Raw genomic sequence first — 20,303 nt, forward strand, 5'->3', positions numbered from 1 at the left:
CATCTACAGTGATTTTGGAGCCCAAGAAAATAAATTGTTTGTTAAAGAAAATTCCATTGTTTCCTCATCTATTTGCCATGAATTGATGGGGCCCGATGCCATGATCTTAGTTTTTTGAATGTTGAGTTTCAAGCCAGCTTTTTCACTCTCCTCTTTCACTGTTACATTGTTAGTCATTAGAAAAAAGCAAAGCAAGGTGTTAAGATACCACTTCATACCCACTGGGATGACTATAACAACATAGACAATAACAAGTGTTGGCAAGGATGTGGAGAATTTGGAACATTCTTATGTTGTTAATAGGATTGTAAAATGGTGCAGCTGCTTTGGAAAATAGTTTGAAAGTTCTCAGAAGAGTAAACAGAGTTATCATATGACCCAGCAATTCTAGTTCTTGGTACAACCGCAGAAATTGAAAGTGTATGTCTAAACAAAAATGTGTACATGAATATGCATACCAGTTAAAAAGTAGAAATAACCCAAATGTCCATCAATTAATGAATGAATAAAGTATGGCATATTCACGCAATAGAATATTCAGTTCAGTTCAGTCTCTCAGTCATGTCCGACTCTTTGTGACCCCATGAACCGTAGCATGCCAGGCCTCCCGGTCCATCACCAACTCCCTGAGTTTACCCAAACTCATGTCCATTAAGTTGGTGATGCCATCTAACCCTCTCATCCTCTGTTGTCCCCTTTTCCTCCTGCCTTCAATCTTTCCCAGCATTAGGGCCTTTTCAAATGAGTCAGATCTTCACATCAGGTGGCCAAAATATTGGAGTTTCAGTCTCAACATCAGTCATTCCAATGAACACCCTGGACTGACTTCCTTTAGGATTGACTGGTTGGATCTCCTTGCAGTCCAAGGGATTCTTAAGTCTTCTCCAACACCACTGTTCAAAAGCATCAATTCTTCGGCGTTCAGCTTTCTTTATAGTCCAACTCTCACATCCATATATGACTACTGGAAAAACCATAGCCTTGACTAGATGGACCTTTGTTGACAAAGTAATGGTTCTGCTTTTTAATATGCTGTCTAGGTTGCTCATAACTTTGCTTCCAAGGAATAAGCGTCTTTTAATTTCATGGCTGCAATCACCATCTGCAGTGATTTTGGAGCCCCCCAAAAATAAAGTCAGCCACTGTTTCCACTATTTCCCCATCTATTTCCCATGAAGTGGTGGGACCGGATGCCATGATCTTCGTTTTCTGAATGTTGAGCTTTAAGCCAACTTTTTCACTCTCCTCTTTCACTTTCATCAAGAGGCTCTTTAGTTCTTCACTTTCTGCCATAAAGGTGGTGTCATCTGCATATCTGAGGTTATTGATCTTTCTCCCAGCAATCTTGATTCCAGCTTGTGTTTCTTCCAGCCCAGTGTTTCTCATGATGTACTCTGCATATAAGTTAAATAAGCAGGGTGACAATATACAGCCTTGACGTACTCCTTTTCCTATTTGGAACCAGTCTGTTGTTCCATGTCCAGTTCTAACTGTTGCTTCCTGACCTGCATACAGATTTCTCAAGAGGCAGATCAGGTGGTCTGGTATTCCCATCTCTTTAAGAATTTTCCACAGTTTGTTATGATCCACACAAAAGCTTTGGCATAATCAATAAAGCAAAAATAGTTGTTTTTCTGGAACTCTCTTGCTTTTTTGATGATCCAGCGAATATTGGCAATTTGATCTCTGGTTCCTCTGCCTTTTCTAAAACCAGCTTGAAGATCTAGAGGTTCACTGTTCATATTGCTGAAGCCTGGGTTGAAGAATTTTGAACATTACTTGACTAGCGTGTGAGATGAATGCAATCGTGTAGTAGTTTGAGCATTCTTTGGCATTGCCTTTCTTTGGGATTGGAATGAAAACTGACCTTTTCCAGTCCTGGGGCCACTGCTGAGTTTTCCAAATTTGCTGACATATCGAGTGCAGCATTTTCACAGCATCATCTTTTAGGATTTGAAATAGTTCAACTGGAATTCCATCATCTCCACTAGCTTTGTTCGTAATGATACTTCCTAAGGCCCACTTGACTTTGCATTCCAGGATATCTGGCTCTAGGTGAGTGATCACACCATCATGTTTATCTGGGTCATGAAGATCTTTTTTGTATAGTTTTTCTGTGTATTCTTGCCACCTCTTCTTAATATCTTCTGCTTCTGTTAGGTCCATAGCATTTCTGTCCTTTATCGAGCCCATCTTTGCATGAAATGTTCCCTTGGTATCTCTAATTTTCTTGAAGAGATCTCTAGTCTTTCCTATTCTATTGTTTTCCTCTATTTCTTTGCATTGATCGCTGAGGAAGGCTTTCTTATCTCTCCTTGCTATTCTTTGGAACTCTGCATTCAAGTGGGTATATCTTTCCTTTTCTCCTTTGCTTTTCGCTTCTCTTCTTTTCACAGCTATTTGTAAGGCCTCCTCAGACAGCCATTTTGCTTTTTTGCATTTCTTTTTCTTGGGGATGGTCTTGATCCCTGTCTCCTGTACAATGTCATGAACCTCCGTCCATAGTTCATCAGTCACTCTATCAGATCTAGTCCCTTAAATCTATTTCTCACTTCCACTGTATAATCATAAGGGATTTGATTTAGGTCATATCTAAATGGTCTGGTGGTTTTCCCCCACTTTCTTCAATTTCAGTCTGAATTTGGCAATAAGGAGTTCATGATCTGAGCCACAGTCAGCTCCTGGTCTTATTTTTGCTGACTGTATAGAGCTTCTGCAATATTACTAAGTAATAGAAAAAGAATGAAGTATTGATGTTACATGGTACCATATGAACTTTAAAACATGATAATTGAGAGAAGCCAGGTACAAAAGGTCACATATTTATAATTCATTTATTCAATATGTCCAGAGTAGGCAGATCTACAGAGATAGAAAAGTATATTTGCCGTTGATAGGAGCTGGAGGGAAATAGGCATAATAACTACTAATTGTTATGAGGTTTCTTTTTAAGGTAATAAAAATGTTGTGGAATTAGTTGATAATGATGATACAAGTCTGTGAATATATTAAAATTTCTGAATTGTACACTTTAAAATGATGAATTTTATTATATTTGGATTATATTCAATTATTAAAATCAGTAATAAATGAAGGGGTTATTACTTTAAAGACTTCCAGTAATGATGGAATAGGTAATTGAGACCAATCGTGTGAGTTGCTCAGTCATGTCTGGCTCTTTATGACCCCATGAACTATGGCCTGCCAGGCTCCTCTGTCCATGGAATTCTCCAGGCAAGAATAATGGAGTGGGTTGCCATTTCCTTCTCCAGGGCATCTTCCTGACCCAGGGATTGAACCTGGGTCTCCTGCATTGCTGGTGGATTCTTTACTATCTGAGCCCCCAGGGAAGACATTCAGACCAGTAGTCCCATGAAATACATGTGGACAAGCTAAATGGAATGTATATATTATATAGAATAATAGGTTTAATATAGAATTTATTTTAAAACATAATGTTCCTGATGTCTTTGGAGACCCAACAAGATTACTAAGAATTACTAGGTTACAGGGGAAAATGGAGGCTCAGGAAAATGAACCCAATGTTTGGAACTACTTTTTCGGTGGGGAGGCTTTTTCCAGTTCTGGAGGGAACTACTGATAACCTCTCAAGACTTGGGAGACAGGGATTAGAGAGCAGTACCCACCAAGGTGGTGAACCTCATGAGCAACTCTTCAGCTTTGGGTTAGGATTTTGCATGTCTGCACTCTAAGAAAAGGATAGACAGGAAGGAGTATGAAGTAGGTAGGCTTTATGTATGAAGTAGATAGGCTTTATCAGGACTGCAGCTTAGTTTTGAACCATATTGGTCTCTAAAACTGAATTGAGCTGATTACACTGTGCTTTGCTCCAAAGATCCTGGCAGAAACAAACAAATTTCCTAAGAAAAAGTCTCACAAGGTTTTAATGTCTACAATACGATTTTGAAAATAGATTGGCAAGCAATCAAAAATAACCAGACTCCTTGAGGAGACTAGACTATGTGAATGCAAACCATTAGACACACACACACACACTCTCTCTCTCTCTCTCTGTCCCTCTCACAGAAACCGTGGAGGCCAGAAGGCAACTTAATAATATCTTTTAAAAAAGAGGATAACTGCAAATGTAGAATTCTGTGGTTACCAAAGATATCCTGAAAGAATAAAATAGCTTTGTTCCTGATTTTGATCTTACCAGGAAAAGCTCAGTCTAAACAGTTAAATACTTATAATACGATATTAACGTAGGGTTTATATTTTATGCCTTTTTACCAGGTTGAGAAAATTCCCTTATATTCCCAGTTTTTATCAGGAACTGAAGTTGTATTCTGTCAAGTGCTTTGTCTGCATTTATTGAGATGATTGTAGCTTTTCAAATGTTAAATCAATCTGGTGGTTCTGTGATAAACCCCACTGAGGTTTATCCTGTATTATCCTGTTTATATACTCAGATCCAATTTGCTAAAATTTTATTAAGATATTGTACTTGTATTCATCAGGGAATTGGTTTGTAGTTTTCCTCTTTTGTGATTTTTTTTTGGGGGGGAGGGGTTGTCTGGTTTTGCTAACACAAAAAAACTGGCCTCAGAGAATAAATGGAAAGGTATTCTCTCGTCTTCAAAATTTGAGAAATGTTTCTGTAGAAGTTATTTCTTTAAGCATTTAGTAGGTGAAGCCTTTCGAGCTTCTGGTTTTTGTGATAAGATTTTTATCTATAGATCAGTTTCTTTAGTGAATGTAGTTATTCGAGTTATCTTCTTGAGTGAGTTTTAGTAGTTTGTTCCTTTTAAGAATTCTGTCCATTTCACCTAAGTTATTGAATTTTGGGGCATAAAGTTTGACATCAGTCTTCTTAGAGTTTATAATTTTTCTTTTTTTAAAAAAAGAATATATTTTGTATTGGGGTATAGCTGATAACAATGTTGTGATTGTTTCATGGTGAACAGCAAAGGGACTCAACCACACATATACATGTATCCATTCTCCCCCATAGAGTTTATAATTTTTATCAATTTCCTTAAAAAACTAGCTTTTGCTTACTTTGACTTTTTATTGTTTTGTTTTCTGTTTCATGATTTATGTTTTGGTGTTTATTACTTCCTATCTTTTGCTTCCTTAGAGTTTAGTTCGGAGAAGGCAATGGCACCCCACTCCAGTACTCTTGCCTGGAAAATCCCATGGATGGAGGAGCCTGGTGGGTTACAGTCCATGGGGTCGCTGAGAGTCGGACACAACTGAGCGACTTCACTTTCACTTTTCACTCTTATGCATTGGAGAAGGAAATGGCAGCCCACTCCAGTGTTCTTGCCTTGAGAATCCCAGGGACAGGGCAGCCTGGTGGGCTGCCGTCTATGGGGTCGCACAGGGTCAGACACGACTGAAGCGACTCAGCAGCAGCAGCAGAGTTTAGTTGAGTTTTCTTTTTGTAGGTTATTAAGGTAGAAGTTGGGTGACTGCAGCCATGAAATTAAAAGCTTACTCCTTGGAAGGAAAGTTATGACCAACCTAGATAGCATATTCAAGAGCAGAGACATTACTTTGCCAACAAAGGTTCATCTAGTCAAGGCTATGGTTTTTCCTGTGGTCATGTATGGATGTCAGAGTTGGACTGTGAAGAAGGCTGAGTGCTGAAGAATTGATGCTTTTGAACTGTGGTGTTGGAGAAGACTCTTGAGAGTCCCTTGGACTGCAAGGAGATCCAACCAGTCCATTCTGAAGGAGATCAGCCCTGGGATTTCTTTGGAAGGAATGATGCTAAAGCTGAAACTTCAGTACTTTGGCCACCTCATGTGAAGAGTTGACTCATTGGAAAAGACTCTGGTGCTGGGAGAGATTGGGGGCAAGAGGAGAAGGGGACGACAGAGGATGAGATGGCTGGATGACATCACTGACTCGATGGACGTGAGTCTGAGTGAACTCCAGGAGTTGGTGATGGACAGGGAGGCCTGGCGTGCTGTGATTCATGGGGTCGCAAAGAGTCAGACACGACTGAGCGACTGATCTGATCAGGTCTGATCTGAAGGTAGAAGTTGAGGTAGTTTACTTCGGAACTTTCTTTTTTAATACAGACAGTTAGTACTGTGTATTTCCCACTAAATATTGCTTTAGCTATATTTTGTGAATTTAAATTATAATCTATTGCATTTTTGCTTTCATTCTCAGAATGCTTTTTAATTTCCCTTTTGATTTCTTTCATGATCCATGGATTTGTTAGAAATATGTTACATGTTTCAAAATATAGAGATTTTTCAGATGCCTTTCTGTAACTGATTTCAAATTTAATTTCATTGTAGCCAGATAGCAAATTTTGTATAATTTTAATCCTTTTACATTTATTGAACTTGTTTTATTTTCTCCAAGTATAGTATATCTTAGTAATTTTTCTGTGTTCATTTGAAAAGAATATGTATTCTACTGTTACTGGCTAGATGATAATATATCAATATTGGTGATCAATATCATTTAGATCAAGCTAGTTGATGGTGTTCAAGTCTTTTATACCTTTCTGGTTTTCTGTCTATTTCTGTTAATTATTGAGAAAGGGGTGTTCAAATCTCTCACTGTATTTTCAAATTTATGTTTTTTTCCTTTTAGGTCTATGTTTTTATCTTGTGTATTTTAAATCTTGTTAAATATTTAGGATTGTTCTCTTGGTGTTATGTACTCCTTTGTCCTTTGAAATTACTTTCTTTATATCCAGCAATATTCTTGGCTCTGCAGTCTACTTTATTAATAGAGCAATGATAATCTTCTTTTTTAAAATTAGTGTATATTTTACCATCTTTTTTCTTTTAACATTTGTTTTTAACATATTTTTAAATAGGTAAATGTATTTTTAAAAATACTTATTTGAATATTTAAATAAATTAGTTAATTTAAATAAATACATTTATATATTTTAAAATATATACATTTACTTATATATTTTTAAATGAAATATAGTTGATTTGCAATGTTGTGTTAATTTCTATTTACAGCAAAGTGATTGAGTTATACATATCTATCTATATTACACATTCTCTTTCATGGTCTTTTCCATTATGGTTTATCACAGGATGTTGACTGTAGTTCCATGTGCTATACAGTAGGACATTGTTTTCCATTTTATATACAATAGTTTGCATCTGCTAATCCCAAGCTCCCAGTCCATCTCCCCTCCCTGCTTGCGCCTTGGCCACTACAAGTCTGTTCTCTGTGTCTGTGGGTTTGTTTCTGTTTTATAGATATGTTTATGTCATATTTTAGACTCCACATATAAATGATATTGCATGGTATTTGTCTTTCTCTTTCTGACTTACCTAGTATGATAATCTCAAAGTCCATGCTGTTGTATGCCATTGTATATATGTGCCACATCTTTATCCATTCATCTGTCAATGGACATTTATGTTGCTTCCATGTCTAGTAAATAGTGCTGCAATGAGCATTTTTGAATTATAGTTTTGTCCGGATATATGCCCCAAAGTGGGATTGCTGGACCATATGCCAACTCTAGTTTTCTGAGGAACTTCTATACTGTTCTCCATAGTGACTGTACCAACTTACATTCCCACCAAGGTGTAGAAGGGTCCCCTTTTCTTCATACCCTTTGCAGGACTTGATATTTATAGACTTTTTAATGATGGCTGTTCTGACCAGTGTGAGGTGGTACCCCATTATAGTTTTGACTTGCTTTTCTCTAATAATTAATGATGTTGAGCATTTTTCACATGCCTGTTGACCATCTGTGTGTCTTCTTTGGAGAACATCTTCTGCTCATTTTTTGATTGGGTTTTTTCCTTGTTCTTATTATTAAGTTGTGTGAACTATTTGTGTATTTTTGGAGTTTAAGCCTTTGTCGGTTAAAACATTTGCAGATATTTTCTCCCTCTGTAGGCTGTTTGTTTTGTTTATTATTTCCTTTGCTGTACAAAAGCTTGTAAGTTTGAGTAGATTCCATTTGTTTATTTTTGCTTTTATTTATATTGCCTTGGGAGACTGTTGTATTTTTATATTTAAAGAGTGTTTTTTTTTTTTTTTAGGTATGTAGTTGGGTCTTTTGGGAAAAAAATCCAATTTGACAATATCTGCCTGTTTACCTATGTATTCAGATCATTGATGTTTAGTGTGTTTATTGGTATGTTTGGGTTTAAACCTGTCATCTTGGCTATTTGTTTTTGTTCTTTCGGATTTTGATCACGTCTCTTTTTCTGCCTCTTTTTGTATTGATTACTTTTGATCTATTTTCTATTCTTTGTTGCCTTATTATACCTCCTTATTTCATTTGTCAGTTTTTGTGGTTCTTTTGGGTTTTATAGTCTTTCTTTCCAATGGATAAGCTGACAAGGTAACTTCTGCTTGAGAAAAGACAGTCATTGAAAATATAATTTCTCATGCCTTAACTGTCCTATTTGACAAAAAAAGAGAAGAGAGATTACTAATATATATCTGATATTTTGTGGTATGAACACTAGGTCCTGTGGTAGCTAATAAGCAAGCCTAAAACTAGTTCTGAAAATGAAAACAATTTTTGCCTAAGGGCGTGTCATTGCTTCAGAATACCTGGAGCCTCTTTTATGATTTTTCTTTCCAGGTTTACTACAGGCTCAAAACATCATCCCTCTTATCCACAGATTTTACATAATTGATTAGTTAATTTTTGGCTGCACTGCATCTTCACTGCTGCACATGAGCTTTCTCTAGTTGTGGAGAGTGGGGGCTACTCTGTAGTCATGGTGCATGGGCTTCTCATTGCTTTGGCTTCTTGAAATTGTTGCAGAGCACAGGCTCTAGGCACACACACTTCAGTAGCTCAGCACAGGGGTTCAGCATTTATGACATGGGGGCTCTAGGGCATGTGGACTTGAGTAGTTGTGACACAGGGGCTCTTGTTGTGGCTCAAGAGCCCAAGAGCACGTGGGCTTCCATAGTTGTGGCACGTGGACTTAGTTACTCCACAGCAAATGGAATCTTCCTGGACCAGAGGTCGAACCTGTGTCCCCTGTATTAGCAGGAGGATTCTTATCCTCTGTACCACTAGGGAAGTCCCAGAGATATTTTTAGCAACATTGGATCCCTGGCTCATAAGTGCTGAGTAGAAAAATGTCCTGTATTGAAGTCTGGATCCTTCTGTTGCTTTGGGCCCTCCTCAACCATTGTCATTTAGTAAACATGTTGAAGCATCATACACAAATCTAGAAAGGCGTATTAAGCAATATATGTTTTCTTAGTGGTATGGGTGGAAAGATGTAATTTGGTCTTTACTTTCAATATTCTCTAGACCTTTAACCACCAGAAACTTGATTGAGGTGGTAGACTTTTAAAATCTTGAGATTTTTTTTTTTTTTCTAAAAAATTTTTTCCCGCCCTCTCCATTGGTTTTCACCAATCACGGCTACTCGTCGCCGGAAGCTCCTGTATTTGCCTACCACTATCCCGCCCCTAATCTTGAGATTATTTTTTACCCTCTGGCATACATGTCATCTCAAGGTATCTAACCCAAAGCATATACTGTCTGTTCTTCAGGTCCTGTCAGCGTGAGGTCCTCAATGAAGTAGATTAATATAATATTCTATGAGGTGTTAAGATGTTAAGTGCTTGTAAGCCAAGATTTAGCAAACTTTTTCTGTAAAAGGCCAGGTAGTAAATATTTTATATTTTACAGGCCATGTGGTCTCTCTTATACCTACTCAACTTAACTATTCAACTCTGCTGGTATAGTATGAAAACAGCTATATGCAGTATGTAAAAGAATAGCTGACACTGTCTTGCAGTGAAACTTTATTTATAAAAATAGGTGCTAGGCCGGATTTGGTCCGTGGGTCATGGTTTGCTAACCCCTGCTATGGACAAATCAGTGGCACACAGTTGATAAAACCTAGTGGCAATATGATAAATTTACTGATATCTGTATTAAGTAAAAGCAAAATGCTTCTGGTCTTCTGTTTTAGGATAGATAAAAAAAAGTATGCAAAAGTTAGTACCTGTGTGCCAGGGAGTTAATTGGTTTGTTCCACATGGAGACCGCATCTGGAAAAGCATGTGCTGTTGGAACCTACAGTAATCTGTTGTTATCCTCTATGATGCACCTAGTTTGGAGACAAACTGGAAAGTTAAAAAGGAGTATAATAGGAATCATCACCAATGCATCTTTTTAAGCAAGCCTCGGGTGGTCACACCAATCTTTGCCGTTAGCCTAGGGATTAATTTTTTTATGATATTTGGATTGAGGGAGCTCTAAGACTTCCATTGGTCTTTCCTTCTCCAGTAGTTTTAATTCCATAGGTCTGGCACTTGCTAAGAATATATGTTCATTAAAATATACACTCAGGATCCAGGAGAATTACCTTAATTTGGGGTAGGGGTTCAACTTGACCTACTAGGAGGAGGACTTTATTAGAAACTCCTTGTATTACTTGACTTCCATAAGTCTCTACTCTGATGTGTAGATTGCAATGGTATCTTGGATCACCAAATAGGAGATACTTGGAAAATAGGGAGAAATCTGGAATTTGTTATTTTAAGAAAGGGAGAGAAAAATCATAAGAAAGAGAAAATTTTAAAGTAATTGGCAGTTGGAGATTATCATAATATTAACTTTAAATTTGTTTTTAATTTGGATCAGGCCTGCATAATATTTTCTGTATAGTCTCCCAGTTTAAATATACTTTCTTGTTTTGCAGTTGTCTTTCCTAAATGAATTTATTTTAGAATCTGATTAATAGTTATTTGATAAGCATTATTTTGCAGGCCTTGTCTCTCTTGCTTTTGGTATCTTTTTTCTACAGATGTTCTGCTGGGGTCAATATGTTAAATACTATGTCTTACTTTTACTTTTTTTTTTTTTAAACACTTTATTATAGAAAAATTTAAACATATATCAAGTAAATAGAATATTATAATTAACACTTTTGTATCCATCATCCAACTGTTACAACTATATCAATATTTTGACATTCTTGTTTCATCTATACCTCCCCTCACTACCCACTTATCCACTTGATAATTTCTACAGTTCTTTCTCTTTTTCTTTTTAAATTAAGTTTTTATACGATTTATAAAGGTTATTTTCCATTTACAGTTACTATAAAATATTGGCTATATTCCCCATGTTGTATAACACATTGCTGAGCCTATCTTATACCCAATAGTTTGCCACAGTTTTCTTTTTTAAGGGAAATTTGCACATACTAAAATGCACAGATATTTGTTGTATGGTTCAACAAATGGATACAGTTGTATAAACCACACTCTGTTTCAAAATATAGACTTTACTCTTATTTACATATGGCACGGCACGGCCAACAGATTAGGAGCTAAGAGTCTTTGCTGTGATTTCCCCAGGAAGGAACGGGAGAGGCCCAGAAAGTACATTTAAGATTGGCTAGTTTGAATACTTGTATGATACCTGCCCCTGAGGTGCTTCAGGCAGGGGAATAGTGGCCTTCGGTATGAGAACCCTGTAGTTAGGAATGTGGGCTCCGGATATGGGGTTTGCTTATGGAAGACGTGCTTGCAGATGAGTTTTTTGCCATCTCTACGAATTAAATAGTCCCGGGAGAGGCAGTCCTTTGATGTCTGCAAGGCCCCAAGATGTCAAAGCATCAAAAATACAGAGTAAAAAACCATGATAATACATACACCTATCACAGTGTGGACCATTTCCATCTTCCTAGAAAGTTTTCTTTATGACCTTTCTCACTCAATCTCTGTCCCACTCCAGACAACCACTATTGAGATTTCTTTCGCTTTAAATTAGTTTTATTTGTTCTAGAGCTTTATATAAACAAGACTATGTAGTGTAATTCTTGTGTTCAGCCTCTTTTGCTTAATCCAATGTCATATGTGTATGTTGCATCTCTGTAGTTTGTTCCCATCGCTGAGTAGCAGTCACTGTGTGGGCATACCACACTTTGTTTATCCAGGGTGGGTAAACATTGGACATTAGCTTGTTTCCAGTTTTTGGTTATTGTAGATAAACCTGTTATAAACATTCATCTTTTGTTGCTATGTGTTTTCATTTCTCTCAAGTAAGTGTTAGGAGTCAAGTTGATAGGTCACGGGTTAGGTGCATGTTTAACTCTTTATGAAACTGCCAGTTTTTGGAAGTAGTTGTGCCATTTTACATTCCCACAAGCAATGTATGAGAGTTTTGATTGCCCTCTATCCTCACCAACATTTAATGTTGTTATTCTTTTAAATTTTATATCCTTCAAAACAAATATATGAAACCCTAAATTTAATACACGTTTCTCAGTTTCTTTAATACCTCTGTTTTTAGCATAAATACTTGGTTAATCAGCATTTTGTCAATCTATGTAATTTTCTAGACAATTTATTAGTTGCCTACAAATGTGACTGTATTTGGCTGTTGTCCCACAATGCATATAGATTTCCCAATCTCTTTCTGATACACACACAGACACACACACACACACACACACACACACACACACACCCTCACCCTCATAATCTAACAAATATTTATTGCTTTTTTCCCTCCAAAGTATTATGCTTAAATATTGTAGGGCATTTTATAAAGACAATAAGCACATGTCTGGTTTCAAGATGGGAAAAGCAAGTAAAAGTCAATAAATAAAATACAAGGTAGAATGTGATACATGCTCTAAGATAAAAAGGAAGTAACACTTTTAGACCTTGGGAACTTGAAGGACATGCACATTTTTGACAAGTGGTAATGATAAGAAAGGGTCTTGTAGTGAAAAAAATAGTGTGTTTTTGTACCTTACAATTAGTCTCAGTCATAATTTAGTAATAAGGTATGCTTATTCAGATAGAACTGACTTGAAATTTCTCTGCATTTTAAAACCTGTGTCTCCAGGTGTTTTGGACATCATTGAATGACTGCAACTTCTGAACTTTGTCTTTGACTCAGCATAGACACTAGTATTATGAGGAGGTTTGAGGTTAGAATGGGACCATCTTTTTGAATACTCACTATGACTGTTCTGGTACTCTGTTTCACCAATTATTTTTCTTTTCTCTTGATTCTTCTATTTCTTCTTCTCTGAATTTGTTGTTCCACCTATAAATTTATTAAAGTCTCTTTCTTCCACCCCATTACTGGGGAAAAATAATTATTTTTCAATCCTGTTGTATCTGTCAGGCTGTCGTTCTGTTTTCCTCTCCTGTAACTGCGGAAGTGTTCACTTACTGCTTCTGACTCTTACCTTTACTAGTTATTTAACTTCTTGCAGTCTGAATTTTGCCTTCACCATTGAATACTTTCTGAAGAGTCAGAACCATCTTAGTCAGTAAATCGAATCTTTTTTCTTTTTCAGTTCACATTGTCTTTGGCCTGTTTACAGACATTGTAATCCATGTCTTCTTGATGGTCTCCCTTTCCTGAACTTCTGTTGCTCCCTCTTCTTCTGTTTGTTTTACATCTGTCTTCCCTGCCTCCTCTTCCTTTCTGTGAAGGCAGTGTTTACCAAGGGTTTGCTGTTGGCTCACTTCCTTCAGTATAATCTCATCCAAGCCCTTCCCATCAGATGCAGACCTCATCTGTTTTTCCAACTCACCTTTCTTGCATTCTTCAGTTGCTTATTAAACATATCTCATATCTCACCATCACTTCAAGTTTGATATGTTTAAAATGTCTCCATTCTCAATCAAACCTGGGTTTCTTCCACTGAGTCTGCTAATAGCCCTTTTGTTCCAAGGGATTTGCTCTTACTTCTTTAGGAATTTTTTTAAACTTTCCTTTAATCATTGGTACATTAAAATTTTAATTTTGATGTGAAAATGCAGTTATTGGGCTCAAGGAGACTAAAAAAAAAGCATCATAGCAGAAGACAATAATAGCTAAACAAATAAAAAGTGACCTGGTAGTGTTATTTTGAATTAAACAAAACTATTATTTTCTATATTACCTCTCATTTCTTTGTTTCTTACTGTTCTAAACCTGCTTTATACCTAATAGTACGTATCATGGTGCCAAATTAAAATGTGAAGTAAGCATTTGTGGATAATAATTCATCTAAAATCTGTTTTATAAAATAAAAAATATGTAATATAATTCATTGAAATGTGATTAAATATCTCGTTCAATTCATTAAAATGAGAAAGTATCCTTACAAAGTGTCAGCCTCACATTCTGTGCAGGTGGAGTTTTTCTTAGTAAGCATTCCCACAGGTCTTAGGAAGGGGATGGGGTGGGAGTGGGGGAATCTCCACTTGAGAATATTCTTTCTTGTGATTTGGCACCTTTCCAGCCTGTCCTTTAGCATAATTTGTGCCTTGTCCTTGTTAAAGGAGGCTTGTCATTTGCTTTAATGCCTTTAAAAATGTTTCTGGTTATTTGAAATAATTTTTAAGTCATATACTATCATTATAAAGAGAGTGTTCCAAGGGCCTAAGAGGCAAGTCTTAGAAACTTGGTAAATATTATTATTTATTTCTTAAATAGGTATTGATCAACACATTAAAATGGTAATATTTTTTCATTCAAGCACGGCCATTCCTTACTTGACCACAAAAGGCTATGGTTCTTAATTACAGTATAGATTACTGTTTGGTTTTTTGGTAAGATAAACTTGTATACTTTCGGAGAAGGCAATGGCAACCATTCCAGTACTCTTGCCTGGAAAATCCCATGGGCATTAGAAGTGTTATTTCTGTAACCTGTTTAGTTATCAAGTAGCTTTGTGCTTGAGGTCCTTGCTAAGGATTTTTTTTTAACTTGGAGGTCAGTTCCCCCTTACTACCCAGAGGGAGTGGAGAAGGATGGAGGAGGGATGCAGAGTAGGACTAATTGTTAGACCATTGGATAGATTCTTAAGTTGTGCGATTTTTTTCTCTAGTGATAGAAAATCTGGTACCAATACTTTACAAAGACATTTAGTTTTTGCTTTCATATTAATCTCAAGGAAATTAACTGGGAGAACAAGCAGTTAGCTTTGGCACAGAAGAAATTTAAGAAAATATATCCTATATTTGGATTCCTACTGAATTTGAGGAATAACTTTTTTTCGTGACATGTGGGTTTTTGTGTTTTTATGAATTATTTAGGGATGTTTTTCTGCTGTAATGGTTGAATATAAGTTGCAAAGATTTAAGCCTTTATATTAATGTTCTACCTCATTAACTTCATTGTTAGGGCTTTTACACTTCAGTGATTTAAAATAAAATGATCTAAATATAGTTCTGTTGTCCTCTTTTTCCCTCTCTCTCCCTTTTGAGGTCTAGATGATTATGTATTTAGTTTTGTGTTTTCATTTAGACTCTATAGTTAATTTTGTTAACTGCAGAATGATGAAGGGAAGCTATTGTATATCTAAATGTGTTATACCGTAAAGTCCCGATGGATAGGGCACGTGTCTGTAAAATAAACTGGTCACTTCATCAACTGTTGTTTTATCTTCAAGTGGTCTTCAGAGACCAGGAGCCTCATAACTGTAAGAGTCCATTCTATTACAGAGTTCAAATCAGTGGTTATAGATGAGCTTTCGCATATACCCTGTGGTATTTATAGCCCTGGGACCCAAATAAGGAAGAGCTTTGCTTAAAAGCAAGCCAAGTTTGTCCTTTAAAATGTTTCCTAAGCATTTTCAGAAAAAATAGGAATTATGCAGTGAATTTCTGAGCAAAGTCACCTTCGCAAATATTTGCAGCTAAAAAAATATACATATTTGCAGCTACTTGTAAATGGTAGACATATTTAGGCAATAAGATTTTTTTCCTATATGGTTTACTGGCGAATGTGAGAACTCCTTAGCGCTATGTACCTCAAATGCAAATTAGGTGTCTTTGTTAAAAATGTAGAAGAAAAGTTAACTTGAGTTCAAGGGAATGAAGCTGTCATGTCAGACATTTTGCATTTAAAAAATATGTAATTTGTAAGGCATAATAATTTTTTGAAGATTCACCAATATTTGATCCATATAAATTAAGCAGTGAATTTCATTTTATATAAGTATAGGTATTGATGTGAGATATTGATGTTCATTTCTGATCTTTTTTTTTTATTTTTCAGCTCACCAGAGACTGGAACCAGCAACTCTTTCAGGGATTGTGGCATTTATCCTTAGTCTTTTATGTGCTGCTCTGAATTTAATTCGAGGCTTTCATGCCATAGAAAGTCTCCTGCAGGTACTGTGCTATTTTTGCAATTTCAGATGACTGTGCCTTTTGATTCCACTTGTTACACAATTGATTTAGATTTAGTTATTAGTACAACTTAATGTGCTCAGATTTTGTATCCTTTATACTACTCTAGTTTCCTCTCCCCTTAAAAACACTACTTTCTAGTTGGCTTCTTCGACTTAACTAACAAATATTTATTTATTATCTGCTCTGCAGGAGGCACTGCTTAGAGGTATTCTGGAGAAACCAAGATATGTGTGACAAGGGCCTTGCAGTCTCAGGCCCTGGAATTGAATTGGGAGGCAGAGAAGTCCACAAATAAATGACAAGTACAGAGAGTTTGAAGGAGGAGTCAGGATACGAGCAGGAAGCTCTGAGGGGGGTGGTGAGCAGGACCTGGAAGCACCTGAGTAGACAGAGATAAGCAGAAGAAAGAGGAGAGCACTCATAGGCAGGTTTTCGTCCTGCTTTTGGATTTCCTACCTAGTTATCTCCTTTTTTTCTTTTTTATTGATGGCTACCTCTGAAATCGCTAATTTTTTCAGATATTGCCAACTATTTTGTTTTCCAGAGGAGTTTCTTCTGGAGACTATAGCTATCAGAACATACTTTTTCTCTTACTTTTTGTAAACTTTTGAAACTTCCTTTCTTGAAGTTACACACATCTCCCCTTTTCCTTTCCCTGTTTTTACTCACATTCTCTGAAGAGTTTTTGACACTTACACATTGTAAATTAGTTCTTTTTTTTTTTGGCCAGTATTATGCTAAAAATATCATTTGTAAGAACCCAGTCAAGGCACTTTATATTCTGTTTTAAAGTTGCTGTTAGTTTGGGGAATACGCAAGAGAGTGGCATCTTGAGTACCCTCTGAAAGTCCTCAGCCATATGAAGCCAAGAGCAGAGGACATCACAGCTTTCAGGCAGCAGAGCTATCCCTCCAGGGGGATTGGGGGTCTTCTTATGACTTCCCAGCTCCTCTCCTGAACATCCGGGCCTGTAGGTAAAGCCCCTGTTCCCTTTCAGGCACAGGGCAGCTGGCTGCTGTCTCTGGGCATTCCTGCCCTGGTTGCTGAGCTGTTTAGCTTTATTCTAGTAAGGCATCAATTTCAAACCACTTAAACAACCTGCCAGAAAGAAACAAAGGCAATTTGGAGACTGCTGACTGGAAAAAGCTAATAAATAAGATCTTCTCTTGCCTTTAAAAAAAAAAAAAAAAACTTGATATAGTGGAAAGAACAGTCACATAGAAGTGTGAGAGCTGATTTTTGTTTGTGGAAGAGTGAGAGAGAGAGTTGACTCCAGCTGAGCTGATTAGCTCTGTGACCTTGAATTGTTCACCTTACTTTCTGGTTCCTCAGTTTCATTTCTTATAAAATGAAGGAGACTTCCCTGGTAGTCCAGTGGTTAATAAGACTCCTTACCGGGGATTGAACCCCTGTCCTCTCCAATGCAGGGGACATGGGTTCAATCCCCAGTAAGGGAATTAAGGTTTCCACATGGTGTGCAGCACAACCAAAAAAAAAAAAAAATGGCAAAATACATCCAAATAAATCCATCATGTTAAAAAAAAAAAAAGTGAATGGTGAATGGATAAACAGATTTCAGCAAACTATACAGTGGAATATTATTCAGTAATAAAAAGAAGTGAGCTATCAAGCTACAAAAAGACATGGCTAAACCTTAAGTTCATATTGCTTAATGAAAGAAGCCAGTTTGAAAAAAAAAAAACTATATACTAAGTGATTTTAACTATACGACATTTTGAAAAAGGCAAAACTCTAAAGACAATAAGTGAAAAGATTTGGAGGGATGGAGGAAGGGAGCATGAGGATTTTCGGGCAGTGAAACTGTTCTTATTATAATGGTGGTTATGTCCTTATAGTGCACATATAGTGTTAGTTGCTCAGTCGTGTCTGACCCATTTGCGACTCCAAGGACTGTAGCCCACCAGGCTGCTCTGTCCATGGAATTCTCCAGGCAAGAATACTGGAGTGGGTAGCCATTCTTTTCTCCAGGGAATCTTCCCAACCCTGGGATCGAACCTGGGTCTCCTGCATTGCAAGCAGATTCTTTACTGTCTGAGCCGCCAGGGAAGCCCAATGTCATTATACATTTGTCAAAACCAGTAGAATGTACAACACAAAGAGTGGGCCCTAATGTAAACCATGGACTTCAGTTAATAATAGTATGTCACTATTGGTTCATCAGTTGCAATGTTAGTGCATGATGTTAATGATAGAGGAAAGTGAGTAGGGGAAAGAGTGGATATATGGGAACTCGCTGTACCATCTGCTTAAATTTTCTGTAAACCTGAAACTGCTCTAAAGATAGCAGTCTGTTCATCCGTACACACACCTCCCCACTACCACCAAATTAAAGCAAAGACTGGAGGCACATTCTCCAACTTTGATATTTCATTAGGTGTGGCTCTACTTAGTTAAAGTACAGCTTGTTACACTTGGCCAGCTCTTAAGAAATGGTGGATGGGGCTTTCTTTTCTAACAGAGTGGCAGAGTGTTCCCCTTCACACGGGCCAGGTAGGGACACCAGAGCCCTAGCCAGAATGGAGCCTGGGTTCAGGAGTCTGATTTGTATTTCATAGTCAGATATACAAATTTTTGCTGTCTGAGAACTATGGCCATTTTGAGAAAGCCACTGAGAGACAGAGCAGGTTCTCTGAAATTGTACCCACCAGTCTCTCTCAGCTTGGCCCCCAGCTCCCCTCATCAAGATGTCCTGGGAAATAACTGTAATTTGCATTAATTTGCACAAGGAAAGTCTGGAAAGATAAGAAACCAATAAATGTAGTGGGAACTGGATAGATAGGAAGCAGAGTAGGATTGGGAATCTTCACAACATGTATCTTCTTAATTTTTACTTTTTGAACCATATAAATATATGACATTTAGATTTTAAATGCTAAAAATTAATATTTATTAGCACCTATTATGTAATCTGGAAAACACTTTTCTTAATCCAAATTAATAGGTAGATTTTCAAGAAACAGAAATTTCAGGCAGAGTAAAGGTATATGTTTTCATGGAGGGTAAGAGGAAGCTGAGCATTTTCCCTACATTTTTGAAGCTTCTTATTGTCTCTTAGAGTCTACAGTTTCCCTAGGAGCTTCAGGGTTTTTTATTTTAAACGGTTCCTTAAAACTGTGGTGGTGGGGTATGAAAGCAGCATGGGGTGAATTATGAATGGGAAGTTACAGTGGTCTTTTATAGTTTGGGATGCTTATATCTTTGAAGATGTGTCTTTCTGATGGTTGATATGGAATTCTTTTTCACTGTCATCCTAGACTAAATTCACCCCAACAACATTGCTTTCTCACTTGACCCGGGGAACTGTAAATTGTTCCATGTAGGGTTTTTAGCTATCTGGAGGCTAGGGACACCTGGTTATGTTACTCTCTTAGCATTGTTTTAAGTCTTTGTTCTGCCATAACCCAAATACACTCATCAACAGTTGAGGTTCCTAAAACAGTGATGCTTTAAGAGAGGAGTGAGGAAACAAAAGAGTACAAAGTTGGGGGAATGTAATCTACAGGTACTTTGTCACTCGTTGGTAGTTTTAAGGTATTTTCCAGCAAATTTTGATCCTCTCACCTAAATGAGAATTACTGCTTTTGGAAATTCACTGGACCAAAAGTAGAGATTCCCATTGTTCCAATTATTGGGGTTTTTACATCTGTATAGAGAGAATGTTCTGGTAAGTGACTGGAACTTGGAGATATGTTTCCTTGTCTTGTTATGAAAATAATGAAGGAGTGCTATGTAGTGTTGGATTCCTGAAAGATGGAATGGACAATAGGCTAACAAATGGAGAAAAATGTGATTGCAGAGAGCACTGTGATAAACTTAGAGCTCTTAGCAGGATGAGTTTAGGCATGCAAACTAGATTAACTTCAACAGTACATCCTTTATAGCTTGAATTAACCTGAAAGAAAATATATACAAAATTAGGGACCTGAGTTCTCTCTCTTTTACTCTTCCCTCAGCATCTCTTTTATCATTGTTTGTGACTTGTGTTGGTTAAAATGTTCTTTTTATTCTCATTAAAGCCACTGAACTTAAGACATACTTCTTAGCCTTTTCTCCTTCATCACTGTACTTTGTGTTCAGAATAATCTCTACAGTTGCTGTAGATTATTTTTGATCAATAAAGTAGATCTTTTTGAGGTGGTCCACTGTGTAGACTTGAGTGCAAAATCCCGAACATGGGTCTTAAACCTTTA

At 36.9% G+C, this 20,303-nt stretch overlaps 1 protein-coding gene across 3 annotated transcripts in view; it reads left to right on the forward strand.

Moving 5' to 3' along the window:
- SEC22A (SEC22 homolog A, vesicle trafficking protein) overlaps positions 1-20,303 on the forward strand; it is an 81,675-nt gene that overhangs the window by 41,725 nt on the left and 19,647 nt on the right. For all 3 annotated transcript variants that reach the window (XM_061407879.1, XM_061407806.1, XM_061407783.1), the window contains one exon: positions 15,956-16,071. In XM_061407879.1, the coding sequence (XP_061263863.1) occupies positions 15,956-16,071 (116 nt within the window). The remainder of the gene's footprint in view (positions 1-15,955; positions 16,072-20,303) is intronic.

This window comes from Bos javanicus, chromosome 1 (genome assembly GCF_032452875.1).
Source record: "Bos javanicus breed banteng chromosome 1, ARS-OSU_banteng_1.0, whole genome shotgun sequence".
NCBI classification, from domain to species: Eukaryota; Metazoa; Chordata; class Mammalia; order Artiodactyla; family Bovidae; genus Bos; species Bos javanicus.